Source organism: Mercenaria mercenaria, chromosome 3 (genome assembly GCF_021730395.1).
Source record: "Mercenaria mercenaria strain notata chromosome 3, MADL_Memer_1, whole genome shotgun sequence".
NCBI classification, from domain to species: domain Eukaryota; kingdom Metazoa; phylum Mollusca; class Bivalvia; order Venerida; family Veneridae; genus Mercenaria; species Mercenaria mercenaria.
The window spans coordinates 6,676,020-6,696,911 of record NC_069363.1 but is presented as its reverse complement, the minus strand read 5'-3'; the positions used below and the strand labels follow the sequence as shown (position 1 = coordinate 6,696,911).

The following is a 20,892-nucleotide window of genomic DNA, read 5'->3' as shown; positions in this document are numbered from 1 at the left end:
AAATTCCCAAATGATTATACCTTTTAGGGTTTTTGCTGTTTTAAGATAGTTTTGCTAATTTGTATGTATATTTAGGTAAATTATAATACTGTTGAACAATTACTGAAATGCAATTCATTAATTTTTCACACAAAAACACATTTATGTAGATTTTGGTAATTTGCAAATTGTCCCAATTAAGATAATTTCCGAGAGCATTTTCCCAATTCCACTGGTGTCGGTGGCATTCCCAAATTGATGAAAAAAAGGCCTGCATTGTCACTCTCTGTTTGATTCATAGTATGAATGTCACTCTCACATATATATGTCTTGGGGGCACTTTTATCATAGCTCAGAACTTTTGACATAATCTGTTTTTGTTACTCTCATTTGTGTCAAAGTGATAGTCCCGCTGTAACAGCCCAGTTTTTCCCCAGAGAAAAAAACAACCGGTTGATTTCCCACCCCCCTTCATTTCTGTACACAAAAGGTACATGACTATTTTGATGCTGTCTGAAGCTGGGCATATTAAATAAGATTGCACTGTCCGTCCGTACATCCATGCGTGCGTATGTGTTAATTCTTGTCTGGGCTGTAACTCTGCTATCCGTAAAGGGATTTTAAAATAAAATTGGCATAAATGTTCACTATAATGAGATGATGTGTCATGAACAGGCCACATTTATGACCCTATCTTCTTGAAACTTGATCAGAATGTTTATCTTAATGATTTCTAGGCCAAGTTTGAAACTGGGACATCTGGGGTCAAAAATTAGGTCACTCGATCAAATCAAAGGAAAAGCTTTTTAACACTTTTGTTCATTTGATGTGCATGAAACTTGGTCAAAATGTTTGTCTGCATGAAATATCCAAAGAATTTTTATCTGGGTCATGTGGGGTCAAAAATTAGGTCACCAGGTCAAATCAAGAATAAGCTTATTTACACCCTAGGGGCAATCTAAAATACAAGATCTCCCAAATGAAAATCTGAGGATGACCCATTCACATTCCTCTTCTGTATATTTTGGATTTTCAATATTGCTATTTTTATTTTCGCAAATCTATTTTTATTTGAACCAGTCAGACGACTTTTTCTTATGTCAAAGAGTAAGAAAAATGTGCAGTCAGTCCAGGGCGTGAACGCAGGACCCCTCGCTTACTAAGCAAGTGACCTTCCGACTGAGCTAACCTGCTGTGTGACATTTTACGACATAAGAATTGTTATTATCAAAAACCAAGGCTAAATATAGACTTGCAAAATGTTGTAAGTAAGCCTTTGATTGGCTAGTGGAAGGGTCGTCAGAATGAGGCTATCAATAGCTCAACTTCAGATCCTAAGCATAGCGTAATAGGAGATGTTCTTTAGTCAGATTGACCCTAGGGGGCACATTGTTTATTCTATCTTCATGAAACTTGGTCAGAATGTTTATCATGAAGTCTTGGAACATTTTAAATCTGGGTCACGTGGGGTCAAAAACTAGGTCACTAGGTCAAATCAAAGGAAAAGATTGTATTCATTCTATAGGCCACATTTTTGCTCCAATCTTCCGGAAACTTTGTCAGAATGTTTTTCATGAAATTTTAGACAAGTTCCAATCAGGGTCATGTGGGATAAAAACAAGGTCACAAGGTCAATTAAAAGAAAATGCTTGCTTACACTCAAGAGGCCCCATTTTTTGTTCAATCTTAATGAAAATTGGTCAGAATATTTGTCTCCATGAAATCACAGGTAAAACATGTTAATACACTGTTATGGTGTGTCACTCAAGTGAGCGACCTAGGGCCTTCTTGGCCCTTTTGTTTTGTTATTTTTTTACATTATAATTTATATATAATATGTATTTATATTGATGTCTGTTGTTGTTGTTTTTTTTTTTCAGATTATTGAGATCGCCATGACAATATTTGTGTACCGCTCGCTTCATTAGAACAGTTGCTAGGATACCAAGATCACCATACTTGATCAAATTTCAAGTTTGTTTGTTCTTTTTATATACATAGGATTTATTATTTGAATGTGTTTAATTTATAATCATCAGAGTTTGTTTTTTTTTTTTCCTTAGAAATTGTGTTAAACAGCAGTATGAAAAAAAAAAATAGGAGGACTAAAACATACTTTTTGAATAGAGTTAAAAGTGTGTCGACTGTTTTATTGTATAACAGTTGTAATTGTGATATACATTGTGTCTAGAGTTTAAAACATTATTTGGTTCATAGAACAAATACTTGTATGGTAATAGTTATGTATTTCAAATTTGTAAAATGAATACAGAAAATTTTGCAGGCAATTTAAAATGCTGTTAGTCCTATTTTCTGGGTATTCTTATTTTTTTTCTGTCTAAATTTTTTTATATTCAGGTGTAGGGTAATATTTCATAAAGATCTGAATATTTTCATTTTTTAAAAGATCGTGTTTTTGTTGTTATCATTGTTAATTTACACACACTTTAGACAATTTAACGTTGGCTGTTTTGGGTAGTAAGCAGTCTAGGTATTGCAGTTGGTAAGCAGATCTGATTTTTGATAGTTTTGTATTTTGAAGTGGTTTTTTTTATTTATTAACTACACTGAATGCATATATTTGCTGAAAATTATACCAACATAGATTCTATCCAGTTTGTATGAGGTCATTCCTGTTAATGTTTTGAAGAGTTTAAATATAAGCAATGAGTTGATTCATTGTAACAACTTAGTGCATATGTTACATGCTTGTGCTGAAAGTTGTTAATATTTTATTTTTAATTGAATATTTTCAGTCATAAGATATACTCATTCTATAGGTGTATGATTGATATGACTTATGAGTAAATGAGAAAGTTATATTTAAGTTATTTAACATTTACCCTAAAAAATTTTAAAATGAACTGTTTCATCATTCAATTTGGGCAGTACCACTTTTTATTCAAAGGGGTGTTCACTGAAAATTTACTGACTGAATAGGGAATAGTGCAGACCATGATCAGCCGGCACAGATGTGCAGGCACTGGTCACAAAGGCAGAGTCTCTTGCTGCCACAAGGCTAAAGTAGACTGAGATTCTGCATGTTTTAAAGATATATCAAGTTCAAGTTTTTATGCCCCCGAAGGGAGGCATATAGTTTTTGAACCGTCTGTCAGTCTGTCCGCAATTTTCGTGTCCGGTCCATATCTTTGTCATCTATGGATGGATTTTCAAATAACTTGGCATGAATGTGTACCACAGTAAGACGACGTGTCACATGCAAGACCCAGGTCCGTAGCTCAAAGGTCAAGGTCACACTTAGACGTTAAAGGTCATTTTTCATGATAGTGCATTCGTGTCTGGTCCTTATCTTTGTCATCCATGGATGGATTTTTAGCTTGACTATTCATAGAATAGTAGAGCTATTGGACTCGCCCATGCGTCAGCGTCCGCGTCGGCGTCCGCGTCCGCATCGGCCTCCGCGTCCCGATTTGGTTAAGTTTTTGTATGTAAGCTGGTGTCTCAGCAACCACTTGTGGGAATGGATTGAAACTTCACACACTTATTCACTGTGATAAACTCACTTACATTTTACAGGTTCCATAACTCTGTTTTGCTTTTTTACAAAATTATGCCCCTTTTTTGAACTAAAAATTTTTGGTAAAGGTTTTGTATGTAAGCTGGTATCTCAGTAACCACTTGTGGGAATGGATTGAAACTTCACACACTTATTTACTGTGATAAACTGACTTACATTGCACAGGTTCCATAACTCTATTTTGCTTTTTTACAAAATTATGCCCCTTTTTCGACTTAGAATTTTTTGGTTAAGGTTTTGTATGTAAGCTGGTATCTCAGTACTCACTAATGGGAATGGATTGAAACTTCACACACTTGTTCACTGTCATGATCTGACATGCACAAAGCAGGTCCCATAACTTTATTTTGCTTTTTTACAAAATTATGCCCCTTTTTCAGCATAGAAATTTTTGGTTAAGTTTTTGTATGTAAGCTGGTATCTCAGTATCCACTAATGGGAAAGGATTGAAACTTCACACACTAGATTGTCATGATATGACATGCAGTGCAAAGGGTCAATAACTCAACTTTGCATTTAACAAAATTATGCCCCTTTTTGAACTTAGGAGTTTTTGGGTTAAATTCTTATATGTAAGCTGGTATCTCAGTACCCACTAATGGGAATGGATTGAAATTTCATAGACTTGTCCACTGTCTTGAGCTGATAAGCACTATGCAGGTTCCATAACCCTATTTTACTTTTTTACTAAATTATGCCCCTTTTTCGACTTTCTTATTCATTCAAGCGACAAGGCTGTTAAATAGTCGAGCGTTGCTGTCCTCAGACAGCTCTTGTTAAATAACTTGGCATGAATGTGAACCACAGTAAGACGACGTGTCGCACGCAAGACCCAGGTCCGTAGCTCAAAGGTCAAGGTCACACGGTCCATATCTTTGTCATTCATGCATGGATTTTAAAATTATTGGGCATGAATGTGTACCACAGTAAGACGACGTGTCGCGCGCAAGACCCAGGTCCGTAGGTCAAAGGTCCTAAACTCTAACATCGGCCATAACTATTCATTCAAAGTGCCATCGGGGGCATGTGTCATCCTATGGAGACAGCTCTTGTTTTATTTGAAAAATGAACAATTACTCCACACTATCTATATAAAGTTTGTAAACATAAAGTAAACGTGTATGTGTATAAACAGCATGGATCCAGACCAGCCTGCACATCCACGCAGTCTCGCCAGGATCCATACTGTTCGCTTTCAAACCCTATTGCAATTAGAGAAACTGTTAGCGAACAGTATGGATCCTGACCAGACAGCATGGATGCACAGGCTGGTCTGGATCCAAGCTGGTCACAAATGCACTATGTTTGTTTTTTCATGGTACGGCTCATTTTTATTAAGAAAACCAGGGTACAGTTTGTTATAAAAGAATCGTGTTCTAACAGAAAACCACTTGGATATTTTCTTTTATTGAACACTTAAATAACTCATTTTTGAAGTTAAAAACTGTGTGTATTAAAGTTAAAAGTTTGTGCGGGAATTGCTTTTTGCTGTAAACAGATATTTTCAACAAAATACACATACTTATTAAAATCTCAGCCTGTATATCAAATTCAAAAACTTTTAAATCTACAACACTTTTAAAACACTGATAAGTTGTAAGCAGTTACAGAGTATACACAGAAGATCAGGGTAGTATGTGTAGGAAGTGTGATATAACATAGTATGCTGTCTAAAAGTGTGACTAAAACTGACTGATACTCATCAAAAAACCATTTCAGTTTTAAATACTTATATCTGTGATATTTTATTTAGAGCAACCTTATAATATTTTTTTTTTTGTATTATTTAATAGTGCATGGCCAAAACCACTGGTATCAAGGGTTAATTGAGAAACTATTGTGCAATTTTCATTAGTTTCTTACATATACAATTGTTTCAAAATTTAACCTTTGACAAATACCAAGAGATTGGGTATATATTAGGACTGGGATGATTACTCGGTTAATCAGATCCGATTCGATTACTAGGTGAAACCGGTTTCAGTTTTGCAAAACCGCTAATCGCTCTCAAACAATAAACATCACGAATTGTACTTTATATTTATACATTTCTTTGACCAGAACATAGATCCACAATATATTTCCACTATAACACATCAACTTGAACATAATCAGTAGTCTCGGATTTGCCTGTCTTGATATATTTAAAATAAAATACACCAAAATACGACTTATTAATTATTACACTGCTTCCAAACGATAAAGTCCATAAGTTCCTAATGAAGTCAGCTGCTGGAAGTACCTTTATAAGGTCGTCAGGAAAGAAAACAGGATTTCAAATATGATGGCCGATTAACCGGTTTGATTCGATTTCATACAAATGATTAACCGGTTTCAAAATTTAAAAATCGTCCCAGCCCTAGTATATATTTGTATTTTAGTGAGTTATTGTATTACAGAGGACCAGTCACATGTGTAGTTAATTTCTGTGCTTCAGTGTAACCAAAGGATAAATTCCTACATTTAAAAATAAACATTAAAAGTTATTTATACTTGTTGGTCCTGTTTAATGTGATGACTTGCAAATATATGAAATTATATGACATAAGTACATGTATAATTTATGAATCTGGCTGCCAACCAGTTCTTTAGTTCTCAGATATTTATCATACATTTTTTGTTTGGGGGAGGGACATATATATATAACCTATATTTTGAATAATGTTATTTATTTATGGATACAGAACATTTTAAATTTGATTTTATGGATGGGTTTTAGTTATGTTCAACTAATTTTCATATATATTTATTTAGCTGTTGGAATAAAAAAAAATGTTTATATGTTTTATTTTATGCTTGTTTATTCCTGCCTTTTAGATTTTTTTGCTAGAATCTTTTATTGCCTTATTTTCTTGAACAAAATTTACTTAACAATTTTGAACAAATGAATACATTTTGCAATTGAAAAATATAATTAGAAAAGAGTATACTGTTTCCAGCTAAATTATCACCTTACTCTGACCTTAGTTCATCAGAAAGGCAACTATCAAAGCTGCTAAGAATATATCTCCCATTTTGTTTTTTATTCTTTATATTTGGATTTTACTGCTGATGTTTTTGTTGTTACATTTTTCTTTATAAATTGAGCCATGCCATAAGAAAACCAACATAGTGCATTTGTGACCAGCATGGATCCAGACCAGCCTGCACATCCGCGCAGTCTGGTCAGAATCCATGGTGTTCACTTTCAAAGTCTATTGCAATTAGAGAAACTGTAAGCGAACAGCATGGATCCTGACCAGACTGTGCGGATGCGCAGGGTGGTCTGGATCCATGCTGGTCGCAAATGCACTATGTTGGTTTTCTCATGGCGTGGCTCAATCGGCAATTTGGCACACCAATATAAAAATATAGCCAAACAACTGCTAAGAAGATAGATCTGGTATAGTTTGATATGACAGTTTTTAGCTCATCTGATTTTTTGAAAAAAAATGATGAGTTATTGTCATCACTTGAGCGGTTGTCGGCGTCGGCGTCGGTGTCGGCGTCGGCGTCGGCGTCTGCGTCGGCGTTGCCTGGTTAAGTTTTATGTTTAGGTCAGCTTTTCTCCTAAACTATCAAAGCTATTGCTTTGAAACTTGGAATACTTGTTCACCATCATAAGCTGACCCTGTATAGCAAGAAACATAACTCCATCTTGCTTTTTGCAAGATTTATGGCCCCTTTTGTACTTAGAAAATATCAGATTTCTTGGTTAAGTTTTATGTTTAGGTCAACTTTTTTCCTAAACTATCAAAGCTATTGCTTTGAAACTTGGAATACTTGTTCACCATCATAAGCAGACCCTGTACATCAAGAAACATAACTCCATCTTCCTTTTTGCAAGATTTATTGCCCCTTTTGGACTTAGAAAATCAGTTTTCTTGGTTAAGTTTTATGTTTAGGTCAGCTTTTATCCAAAACTATCAAAGCTATTGCTTTAAAACTTGCAACACTTGTTCACCATCATAAGTTGACCCTGTACAGCAAGAAACATAACTCTGTCCTGCTGTTTGCAAGATTTATGGCCCCTTTTGGACTTAGAAAATATCAGATTTCTTGGTTAAGTTTTATGTTTAGGTCAACTTTTTCTCTTAAACTATCAAAGCTATTGCTTTGAAACTTGCAACACTTCTTCACCATCATAAGCTGACCCTGTACAGCAAGCAACATAACTCCATCCTGCTTTTTGCAATAATTATTGCCCCTTTTGGACTTAGAAAATCATTTTCTTGGTTGAGTATTATGTTTAAGTCAACTTTTCTCATAAACTATCAAAGCTATTGCTTTAAAACTTGCAACAGTTTTTCACCATCATAAGTGGACACTGTACATCAAGAAACATAACTCTATCCTGCTTTTTGCAAGAATGATGGCCCTTTTTAGACTTAGAAAATCATGGGTAGGACAATATTTCTATTACACAAAAAAAATCAGATGAGCGTCAGCACCCGCAAGGCGGTGCTCTTGTTCAAACAACTTATCAGGCAGACAAAATATGACCTACATTTGTTTAAATCCCTTTGTATTCAATATACAATATGCACGCTTTTCTCATGACTTACACTGATAGTTATTTTGTAAGTTGTAGTGAGGCCCTGATAGAAAGTTTAGTAATGCATGAAGATTATATAGAATAATGCATACATTCCTTTGAAGAAAATTAACGACATTAAGAAACGTTATTAAGTTTTGATCTTTTAGCCAAAGTTGTTTATTTATTGTTCTCAATGGTGATACATTGGCTTACACAACATTTATATATCAAAATGTAAAATGTATATATCCAACAATGAGAAATAACGAAAAAAGTTAAATTGGTAACACAAAAATTCATTGTCGTCAAATATAATTACAATGTTTTAAGGTAGTGGTTGTAATTACTTCATGTTAAGGTAGCTGACAGGTAATGATGACTCTATGTAATGTATTTTAAGCAATTCTCAATTTAAACATTCTCTGGAGGGAACTAGCACGATCATTTGCTTTCCTTGAAAAACGAATAAATGCTGAAAAAGCATATGGAGATTACTCTATTTGATGATTTTCGTTACATGTCAGCTACCCTAAACAAACTAAAAGGTGTTTTATTTATTGTTGAAAACAAAGTAATCGGATAATTTCAGATATCAACATTAATTTAAAACTTATACTGTTTACACAACTTGAAAAAAAGGTTTTTGTTGGGGCCTCTCATTTACAAATATATCAACAATTATCCCCTGAATTGAGTGCATTCATGAGTGGAAAATAGTGATGGTAAAATGGTGTAGGGGTTTGTTTACAATATAAAATCTTTAATAACTTCTTTAAGGTACATTTTTGGTATGGTTTTGGTAAGCTTATAATAAAGAACATGTCATTCTCTTCCACTCAGCATTTTTTCAAGTGTTTCAGACTCTTGGCTAGTCTTGGAATTTGACTTTATTAAAAGACAAAAGGAAGTTCAATATAGGCTCTTTCAAAATGTTGAAAGTAGAGTAAACTTACCTTATACTCTATTGAATTTATTTGGCTTTGGGAGCTTTTGATATAGACTATAATTGGGGAAGTCCTAAAATCTTTGAAAAACGGTCAATACAAGAGTTGTCCATTTTGCTTCAGATATTTTGAGAAAGTCATTTTTTAGATATCAAATATTTCTATTTTTGACATGGAGAAGAGGAAAACCATAAATATATTTAGAAAATTGGTGCACTTAGCTATCATTTCACTCTAAAAAAAACTATAAAGATGAATTTGAATTTTTTAGGTACCATCTCTAAATGAACGCCTTTTGTCAGTTCTAATCCTCAGGACCTGTCCGTGTTATATCAGTGCAATGGAAAAGTAAGCTATCAATGTTACCTGCTTAGTGCTATACATGATAACACATTAGGCCCCTAATGCATCTAACAGTCATGAAATTGTTTTCTTTGACTTTCTTATATTTTTTTTAGCTCATCTGATTTTTTGAAAAAAAATGATGAGTTATTGTCATCACTTGAGCGGTTGTCGGCGTCGGCGTTGGCGTCGGCGTTGCCTGGTTAAGTTTTATGTTTAGGTCAGCTTTTCTCCTAAACTATCAAAGCTATTGCTTTGAAACTTGGAATACTTGTTCACCATCATAAGCTGACCCTGTATAGCAAGAAACATAACTCCATCTTGCTTTTTGCAAGATTTATGGCCCCTTTTGTACTTAGAAAATATCAGATTTCTTGGTTAAGTTTTATGTTTAGGTCAACTTTTCTCCCAAACTATCAAAGCTATTGCTTTGAAACTTGGAATACTTGTTCACCATCATAAGCAGACCCTGTACATCAAGAAACATAACTCCATTTTGCTTTTTGCAAGATTTATTGCCCCTTTTGGACTTAGAAAATCAGTTTTCTTGGTTAAGTTTTATGTTTAGGTCAGCTTTTATCCTAAACTATCAAAGCTATCGCCTTTAAACTTGCAACACTTGTTCACCATCATAAGTTGACCCTGTACAGCAAGAAACATAACTCTGTCCTGCTTTTTGCAAGATTTATGGCCCCTTTTGGACTTAGAAAATATCAGATTTCTTGGTTAAGTTTTATGTTTAGGTCAACTTTTTCTCTTAAACTATCAAAGCTATTGCTTTGAAACTTGCAACACTTCTTCACCATCATAAGCTGACCCTGTACAGCAAGCAGCGTAACTCCATCCTGCTTTTTGCAATAATTATTGCCCCTTTTGGACTTAGAAAATCATTTTCTTGGTTGAGTATTATGTTTAAGTCAACTTTTCTCATAAACTATCAAAGCTATTTCTTTAAAACTTGCAACAGTTTTTCACCATCATAAGTGGACACTGAACATCAAGAAACATAACTCTATCCTGCTTTTTGCAAGAATGATGGCCCTTTTTAGACTTAGAAAATCATGGGTAGGACAATATTTCTATTACACAAAAAAAATCAGATGAGCGTCAGCACCCGCAAGGCGGTGCTCTTGTTTTAGAAATGCTTGACTAGTATTTTTTGTAAACGTTAAGTAAGAATAATGTTTTTGTCAGGAGCGTAGCAGCATCCAAAAAATAAGTGTTGTAACTGGTGTTTGAAATTTGAGCTGTGGAATCTCCTGAAAAAAAATACATATTACAGTGGGTGAGATTATAAGATTTTAAAACGAAGGGATGGGAAGTTTAAAAGCCTGACTATTGTTGGGCATACCAAGGCAGTTTTGAGACTGTCAAACCTGATACGCAAACCTTTTGTTGTTTACTTGCTTTGGTAAATTATAGTGAATAACCACCATGAATGGTTTCATAATTAGGCCATACCAAGTTTATCTTATGTTTAGTGTCACAATTACAACCTTCTAGGGAAAAACAGACTTTTGATAGTCATGGTGATTTTCTCAAACAGCTTTAATTTTATTCTAAATTATGGACATTGGTAATTGAGGATTTTATACATCATTTAAATGTTTGTAGATATAATGCATTAGTGAAATGTAGTTTTTGAACGTCAATATTATGATTATTAAACTTGTTACAAGACAGATATTTTGGATAGTTTTCACCAATTATTACCTTTATTGAAACACCATAAGCATAATGATATAGTTGGTGTGGCCTTACCTTATTGTTGTCTCACTAGTTGTCATCTTTTGTGATGTTTTCATTAGTCAGTGTTTTGTAATATTCATTGTTCATAAAGATATTGCTCATTTTCATGTTAAAGTTTTATAAAAAAAACCAATGTTATTTTATTTTCATTTAGATTCCTTTTATACAATAACATATCACACTTTTACAATAACATATCACTTGTTTTTACAATAACATATCATTTTGTGGCATTGTATATAGATCTATAAATGTATTTTTTGTCATTCCATAGAATGGTGTGAACATTAAAGTTACTTTTGATTGTTCTAAATGTAAGTTTTTCATTAAGACATTTTTCATTATACGCTCTCTTCTGAGCACAAAATGCTCGGGATGAGCTGTTGCGACCACTCAGCTTCTGGTGTCTGGGCATCAGATAACTATTTTCTTCAAACAACTTCCTTTGAAACCATATGATAGAAGTTGATGAAGCTTGGCATGGATGTTCCTTAGGGTGGTCCTATTCTAAAGTTTGTTCAGGTGGCTCAAAAAACTCTTTACAAAAATTGTTACCTATTTGAGGTGTGAATCTTGGGGGAACAATCTGGGGCCATGACTCTCTTGTATTCTATTTCTTCATGTATCTAAGTTTTCCTCCTGTGTATTTTGTTTTTTCCTAGATTTTTTCATCATTGGTATTTTGAAATATTTAATTGTTCTATGTTTTATGGCAGACATTTTGAAATGCTATAAAATTATTTTATTGGGCATAAAAGCTAGTGGATTTGCCCAATGGGTCTATTTTGTGGGGACATTTATTCTTGAATCTCAGATTTTCAAGATAGTAATTAGGATTTTGTTTGTTTGGTGAAATTTAATTTATTTGATCTGTCAACCATAAAATCCACAAAAAATTGTCTAACCAAAATGGTTTCGATATATGGTCTTGAATAAGGTGTGAGGTGGCCTCTTTCACTTAAATGTGCAGTCTGTGTTACATTTTGGTTAAGGTAACCTATAACATATCAGTTGTTCCTCACAAATGCTTATTTTATCTGCATAGTATCAAAGTTATTCATGTGAGGAAACCATCCAAGTGTGGTTTTGGGAGATCTTTACTTTTAACCAGTTATTCCATAACTGAAGTAATTCCCAGACAAGAACCTACAATATACATTAAAATCCATTAAAGCTTGCAAGTTACCATATGACTCCAGTGTTAGAAAACTATTATTTGAGACCAGTCTTAGATCCATTTCAAAATTATGCTCAGAAACAACCGGTGAGATTGAGGAGTTTGAGACTAGAGGGTGGTGGATGTGTGCACCTGGAGTGCGCCTCCTCTATAATAGATTACTTTAACATTTAACAAGGCCTCAGAATGAAGATTTAATCCATTTTTCTAGAAGAATTATATGCTTGCAAACTGTTTTATACATTTAGTAATAGCATTATTATCATGGAACCAAGACAAGGGAGTTGCCAATGTATTCAATGACATAAGGTTGCGTCTGCTTATTTTTTTCTATGGAGATTTTATTATGTATATGTACAATGTACCCTGTAAAGTACAAAAAAGAATGTTGTGAGTTATAAGCATCTGGATGCTTTTAAAATGATGGACAGGTTTTAAAAAAGTGTTACAAATTGAATTTTTTGTAATTATAACTTTTTCTCTCAAAATGTGAACAAACACAAGAAATTTTTGTGACATTATTGGACTTTCTAAATATGCTTTCACTCTGTAAGTGTTAAAAGGGAAAAAAATTCTCCTGAGTTTTCTCTTCTTCAACAATTACACTCTCTGCATGTATTACCTTGCCTGGTGGATCTGCATTGTCTCCCCTGGTAGATCTGCATTGTCTCCCCTGATAGTTCAGTAATTTTTGTATTGTTGCTCAGAATACTCAAGTTACAGTGTACTTATAAACAGAGTTTTATTTATAGCATTGTGTAGTATTTTATAGATGTTTTAAACATTGTATATATTATTTTTATCTTGTTTGTTAGATATGTTTTTAATGTATAAAAAGTGTTAGATATTTGTTGAAACATTTATCATCACAATGGACAGATATTATGTTTGGGAACTGGGTCTTAAGGGTTACAATATTTGAATGTACATGTATCTGGTTTCAGTTCTACAACACTACTCATAAAGAGTAAGACTGTGATTACATCATAAGAACTTGGGTGTTTTTCAGAGACTCTCTGAGGAGAATGTCTGATGGTGTGAGGATGTTAACAGGGTGGGGTCGAGTTATCCAGTGACTAAAAGAATCTATTTACTGCTAACGCCTGACAGTGTTGTAAAAATATATTTTATTTTGAATAATTGTATTTTGTTATAAAATTGTTACTAATTTGTTAATACTTTATTACTTATTGGAAGCTCACAGTAAAGAAATATATTTGTACTAAATTGTTTTGATACTCAGACATGTACATGTTCAAGTTACCAGAACCAGACATAATATGAAATATTTTGGATATTCTGAATTATGTAACTGCTGACATTCTTGATATATTGTCCGTCCTTGATTATCTAAGTCAAGATCTGATATATCACCTGTTTTTGCTCTGTTGTGTGATCAATTAAAATGGTTGTTTTTATCTTCTCTGAAGCTATTGGTACACCAGTATTTACACCAAAGTTCCTGGATTTTCAGTGGAAAAACATGCAAAATGCCCACATTCCTTTTAGGCAAGTAATTGAGGCTGTGATTGAAATTTTAAATTATCAATTTAGATAGTTAGAAATCGTAATGGTGCTAAAAAGGTATTGTAAAATTGTTTATACATATGTATTGTGGGTCTCAAAACTTTAAGTTTCTTTGTTCTAACTGTGAAATTTACAAGAATTCTAGTAAGAAGGAAAGCATGAATAACTACTTCCATGGGATTTGAATATGCCTGTACCAGTATCTTTAATGGCTAAATAATGTTTATATGCCACCTGTCACAATGAAAGACACAGGAGGCGTATAGTGTTTGAACAGTTGTCTGTCTGTCAGTCCGTCTACACACAAAGGTAAGTAGTAAAATGGTTATGTGTACAATATATATTGGTAAATGCTACTGCTGTATTCATTCTGTTGATTTTAAGTGGCTGAAGTCTAAGTGACTAAAGTCTAAATGGCTATAATTCACAAAGTAAAGAAACAAAAACAAAATATTAGCCAAATAACAACTCTCCTATAAAGATGTCCTACATACAATCTGGTGAACAAACTTGATGAAGTGGAAATGCTCACATTGAAGGAACTTTCATGTCTGATTATTTTCTTTCTGGTGTTTTGGCCCTTTCTGGGCTGTGAAATGTTACTACTATGTCTGTAGCTTGTCTGTCCAGTGTGATACCATTTGTAACCCATTCAAATGATATTATAAATGTCAACAATATCAATTAGCAATGTGCATTTAGTCTCGAGTTTTATGTCCAATACTTTTTTAGCTATGCTTCTTTATTATGTCTCCCCCAGGAGACATATTGTTTTTGCCCTGTCCGTCCGTCCGTCCGTACGTCACACTTCATTTCCGAGCAATAACTGGAGAACCATTTGACCTAGAACCTTCAAACTTCATAGGATTGTAGGGCTGCTGGAGTAGACGACCCCTATTTTTTTGGGGTCACTCCGTCAAAGTTCAAGGTCACAGGGGCCTGAACATTGAAAACCATTTCCGATCAATAACTAGAGAACCACTTGTCCCAGAATGTTGAAACTTCACAGGATGATTGGTCATAAAGAGTAGATGACCCCTATTGATTTTGGGGTCAATCCATCAAAGGTCAAGGTCACAGGGGCCTGAACATGGAAAACCATTTCCGATCAATAGCTAGAGAACCACTTGACCCAGAATGTTGAAACTTCATAGGATGATTGGTCAGGAAGAGTAGATGACCCCTATTGATTTTGGGGTCACTCCATCAAAGGTCAAGGTCACAGGGACCTGAACATGTAAAACCATTTCCGATCAATAACTAGAGAACCACTTGACCCAGAATGTTGAAACTTCATAGGATGATTGTACTTGCAAATTAGATGACCCCAATATAGGTATGGGTCAGTCCATTAAAGGTCAAGGTCACAGGGGCCTGACGATTGAAAACCATTTCCGGTCAGTAACTTGAGAACCACTTGACCCAGAATGTTGAAACTTAATAGGATGATTGGTCATGCAGAGTAGATGACCCCTAACAATTTTGGGGTCACTCTGTGAAAGGTCAAGGTCACAGGGGCCTGAACATTGAAAACCATTTCTGGTCAGTAACTTGAGAACCACTTGACCCAGAATGATGAAACTTCATAGGATGATTAGTCATGCAGAGTAGATGACCCCTGTTGTTTTTGGGGTCACTCTGTTAAAGGTCAAGGTCACAGGGGCCTGAACATTGATAACCTGTTCCGATCAATAACTTGAGAACCACTTGACCCAGAAGGTTGAAACTTCATAGGATGATTGAACATGCAGAGTAGATGACCCCTGTTGATTTTGGGGTCAGTTTATTAAAGATCAAGGTCACAGTGGCCTGTTCATGTAAAATCATTTTTTGGAAATAACTTGAGAACCACTTGACCTACAATGTTGAAACTCAATAGGATGATTGGACATGCAGAGTAGATGACCCCTATTTATTTTGAGGTCACTTGATCAAAGGTCAAGGTCACAGAAGCATGAACAGTGACTTGAGAACCACTAGGCCAAGAGTGTTGAAATTTAGCGGGATGACTGGACATGCCAAGTAGATAATCCCTATTGCAGCCAACCATCAGTGTCTCTTTGACTTTTGCTCCTGACCCCTTTTGACTTCTTGCCTATAGGACTTTGCATTGGGGGAGACATGCACTTTTTTACAAAAGCATTTTCTAGTTTCTGATACTTTTATTCTATCAGACATTTTCAGGGAGCATGCGTTATACAATGTTGACATCATTCTTGTTTGCAAAGTGTTTTTGTCTTTATAATTTTTCAGTGTTTTGTACAATACACATTGCAATAAATGTAGTTTTGTTTCATTTTCTGTTGTTATGTTTTACCTCAATAATGAATCGATCAGCCAGAATGACTGACAATATTGATTTTTGTTTCTTCCTGGCACCTTTTAATATTAATCCCCCGCCACAATTGGTGGGGGCTTATAGGAATGGTCTCCATCCGTCCTTACGTCGGTCCATAAACACTTGTGTCCGCTCCGTATTTCCTAAACCCCTTGAAGGATTTTCATGAAACTTGAGTCAAATGATCACCTCATCAAGACGGTGTGCAGAACTCATGAGTCAGCCTTGTCGGCTCAAGGTCAAGGTCACAACTCAAGGTCAAAGGTTTTAGCCTTCCATTTTATGTCTGCTCTATATCTCCTGAACCCCTTGAAGGAATTGTATAAAACTTGGGTCGAATGATCCCCTCATCAAGACAATGTGCAGAACCCATGAGTCAGCCATGCCGGCCCAAGGTCAAGGTCACAACTTAGGGTGAAAGGTTTGAGCCTTCTATTTTGTGTCCACTCTATATCTTCTAAACCCCTTGAAGGATTTTCATCAAACTTGGGTCAAATTATCACCTCATCAAGGCGATGTGGAGAACTTGTGAGTCAGCCATGCAGGCTCAAGGTCAAGGTCACAAATGAAGGTCAAAGGTTTGAGCCTTCGATTTTGTGTCTGCTCTGTATCTCCTAATTCCCTTGAAGGATTCATATGAAACTTGGGTCAAATGATGACCTTATCAAGGTGATGTGCAGAACTCATGAGTCGGCCATGCCGGCTCAACTTCAAGGTCACAGCTCAAGGTCAAAGATTTTAGCCTTCCATTTCGTGTCCGCTCTCTATCCCCTAAAGCCCTTGAAGGAATTTTATAAAACTTGGGTCAATTGAACAAAACGATGTGCAGAACTTAGAGTCAGCCATGCCAGCTTGAGGTCAAGGTCACGACTTAGGGTCAAAGGTTTCAGCCTTCCATTTTGTGTCCACTCTGTATCACCTAAAGCCCTTGAAGGATTTTCATCATATGATGCCTCATCAAGAACTCATGAGTCAGCCATGTCAACTCAAGGTCAAGGTCACAACTCAAGGTCAAAAGTTTGAGCTCTGTATCTCCTAAACCCCTTGAAGGATTTTCAAGAAACTTTGGTCAAATGATCACCTCATCAAGACATTGTGCAGAAATCATGAGTCAGCCATGTCAGTTCAAGGTCAAGGTCACAGCTGAAGGTCAAGGATTTACCCTTTCACTATCCATAGCAGTGGCAGGGGATTTAGCTCTCGGACTGCCTTGTTTTGAAGATAATATACAGGTACAACTTCTTGGTCCAGGCTGACATTTACAGCAACAGTTACTGTTTTGATAATTTTCTTTGGTATGCCTCTTTCTCATAATTCCAAGCCTTCTTATTAATCTGAACCTTTTGAAACTTTGCAATTGCATCTATTTCTTGTTTGTCAAATATTAATTATATTGTGGCAAACTATATGAAAATTGAGAAGGAGTTAAAAGGAACTAGTATTAATTACAGTAATGTAGAAATAATGCACAAATGAAACTTCTGGCATTTAATCTGCTTATTTAAAGGCACTGGTGTAATAAATTGCCTTTTTACAGGAAATAGTAACCACTTACTGTGAAACATTTTGATGTGCAAGCACAATTATATGCCTATTCTTATTTTTTCAGAAAGTTAGTTGTTGCAGAAGGTGAGGGTCATAAAGTTAAAGATTTGATTGTTCAATGACAAAACTAGTCTGTTCCTTGTCTGTAAGTGCAAGCATCTGTCTCAATGTTTTTTTCATATCAGATCCAAGAAATAGTCTTGCTAATGACTTTAAAAAGTATGAAAATATAGTGCTGTTTTAACTGCTTTTTAGCTCGACTTTACGAAGTATGTAGAGCTACCCTACTCGACCTGGCGTCGGCATCCTTCCGCGTCCGCACTTTGGTTAAAATGTTGATGCACTTTCTCTTTATCTTTGTTATAATTTGATGGATTTGCTTCAAACTTAAAATAGTTGTTCCTCATCACCACCCACATCATATGGCACAAGGGTCATAACTCTGGCACCAATATTTTCATGAATTATGCCCGCTTTTTACTGAGAATTTCAGGTTAAAGTTTTGGTGCACTTTCATTTTATCTCAGTTATTACTGAATGGATTTGATTCAAACTTAAAATAGGTGTTCTACATCATCACCCACATCATATGACATACGGTCCATAACTCTGGCACCAAGTTTTCATGAATTATGCCCCCTTTTTACTTAGAATTTTATGTTAATTTTGATGCATTTTCACTATATCTTTGTTATTTCACAAGGGGTTTGATTCAAAATTAAATAATTGTTCATCATCACCACCTACATCATTTGACACAAGGGCCATAACTGTGACACCTGTATTTTATGAGTTATCCCACTTTTGTACTTAAAATTTCAGGTTAAAATTTTGATGTACATTCACTTTATCTCAGCTACACAATAAAAATAAAAACTAGAAGATGCTTTTGTAGAAAAGGGCATGTCTCCCCCAATGCATAGTCATATAGGCAGGAAGTCAATAGGGGACAGGAGCAAAAGTCAAATCAACACTGATGGTTGGCTGCAATATGAATCATCTACTTGGCATGTTCAATCATTCCACAAAGTTTCAACATTCTGGACTTAGCGGTTCTCAAGTTATGAATTGAAAACTGTTTTCCATGTTCAGGCCCCTGTGACCTTGACCTTTGATCAAATGAACCCAAAATCAGTAGGGGTCATCTATTCTGCATGTCCAACCATCCTATTAAGTATCAACATTCTGGGTCAAGTGGTTCTCAAGTTATTAATTGAAAAGGGTTTTCTATGTTCAGCCCCCTGTGACCTTGAATTTTGATGATGTGACCCCAAAAACAATATGGGTCATCTACTCTGTAACTCCTATCACCCTATGAAATTTGAAGGTTCTTGGTCAAATGGTTCTCAAGTTACTGACTGGAAATGGATGTCTATGTTCTGTTCGTTACTACCTTGACCTTTTATAGAGTAACCCCAAAAACAATACGAGTCAACTACTCTGTAAGTCTTATCACCCTGTGAAGTTTCAACATTCTGGGTCAAGTAGTTCTCAAGTTATTGATCGGAAATGGTTTTCCATGTTCAGGCCCCTGTGACCTTGACCTGTTCTAGAGTGACCCTAAAAGCAATAGGGGTCATCTACTCTGCATGACCAATCATCCTATGAAGTTTCAACATTCTGGGTCAAGTGTTTCTCAAGTTATTGATCAGAAATGGTTTTCCATGTTCAGGCCCCTGTGACCTTGACCTTTATTAGAGTGACCCCAAAATCAATAGGGGGTCTTCTACTCTGAATGACCAATCAACCTATGAAGTTTCAACGTTCTGGGTCAAGTGGTTCTCAAGTTACTGACCTGAAATGGATTTCCATGTTCTGTTTACTGTGACCTTGACCTTTAATAGAGTGCCCCAAAATCAATAGGGGTCATCTACTGTGCATGTCCAATCATCCTATGAAGTTTCAACATTCTGAGTCAAGTGGTTCTCAAGTTACTGATCGGAAATGGTTTTCCATGTTCAGGCCCCTGTGACCTTGACCTGTTCTAGAGTGACCCCAAAAGCAATAGGGGTCATCTACTCTGCATGACCAATCATCCTATGAAGTTTCAACATTCTGGGTCGTGTTTCTCAAGTTATTGATCAGAAATGGTTTTCCATGTTCAGGCCCCTGTGACCTTGACCTTTATTAGAGTGACCCCAAAAGCAATAGGGGTCATCTACTCTGTATGACCAATCATCCTATGAAGTTTCAACATTCTGGGTCGTGTTTCTCAAGTTATTGATCGGAAATGGTTTTCCATGTTCACGCCCCTGTGACCTTGACCTTTGACGGAGTGACCCTAGAAACAATAGGGGTCGTCTACTCCATAAGCCCTGCCATCCTATGAAGTTTGAAGGTTCTAGGTCAAATGGTTCTCCAGTTATTGATCGGAAATGAAGTGTGACGTGCGGACGGACGGACGGACAGGGCAAAAACAATATGTCTCCCCCAGAGAGACATGATAATGCAAAGCAATAGTAATGGGTTGTTCACCAAAAGGTAAACAGAAATAATGTCTTTATTGCTTTTCCTTTGAAATACAAAACATTATTTGGTCATGTACTTTACACCAACGTAGTTGTTTTTTGTTTGTTTTGTTTTTTTTCACTTTAGTACCCAAGCATTAGTTTGATCATGGACTGTATACCAACAGGTGAAAAGACATGCTGTTTTAATTACATTTCCTTTGATATCCAAGCTGTTTTCAGACCATGGGCTGCACATTAAAAGGTAAAAAACATGATGTCCCATTCGCTTTTTCCTTTAATATCCAAACAATAGCCTGGTCATGAGTTTCACAATTATAGGCAAGATACATGATGCCTTAACTGTGTACCCATCAAGATCCAATTTTTGGCTTGGCCATGGACGTCACACCAAATGGTGGAAAATTATGCCGTGCTGTTGTGTTTCCATTGATATCCAAGCAACAGTCTGGCCATGGACTGTACACTTAGTAGTGAAAAGACATGCTGTCTCGGTTTCTTTTTTCTTTGAGACCAAAGCAAGGATCTGGCAATGGAATTGGCTGTACACTTAAATGTGAAAGATATGCTGTCGCTATTGCATTTGAGATCCAAGCAACAGTCGGGTCGTAATATGGAAAGACATGCTGTCTTAATTTATTGTGCATCCAGCGAAATCCAAGAAGTATTCATCATGGGTGCAAATGATGCATACACAGGGAGTGAATATTTATATTTTCACGTTATAGATCTTATATCAAATTTACTTAACTATGAAAAACTGAAGGCA

The 20,892-nt window shown here is 35.6% G+C and overlaps 1 protein-coding gene across 1 annotated transcript in view; it reads left to right on the top strand.

The window, feature by feature from the left end:
- The window catches only part of LOC123525513 (tetraspanin-11-like), a 35,531-nt gene extending 19,463 nt beyond the window's left edge, over nucleotides 1-16,068 (top strand). Inside the window, exon 9 of the mRNA XM_045304611.2 lies at nucleotides 1,860-16,068. Coding sequence (XP_045160546.1) covers nucleotides 1,860-1,907 — 48 coding nt within the window. The 3' untranslated portion in view covers nucleotides 1,908-16,068. The remainder of the gene's footprint in view (nucleotides 1-1,859) is intronic.
- The last annotated feature ends 4,824 nt before the right edge of the window (nucleotides 16,069-20,892 follow it).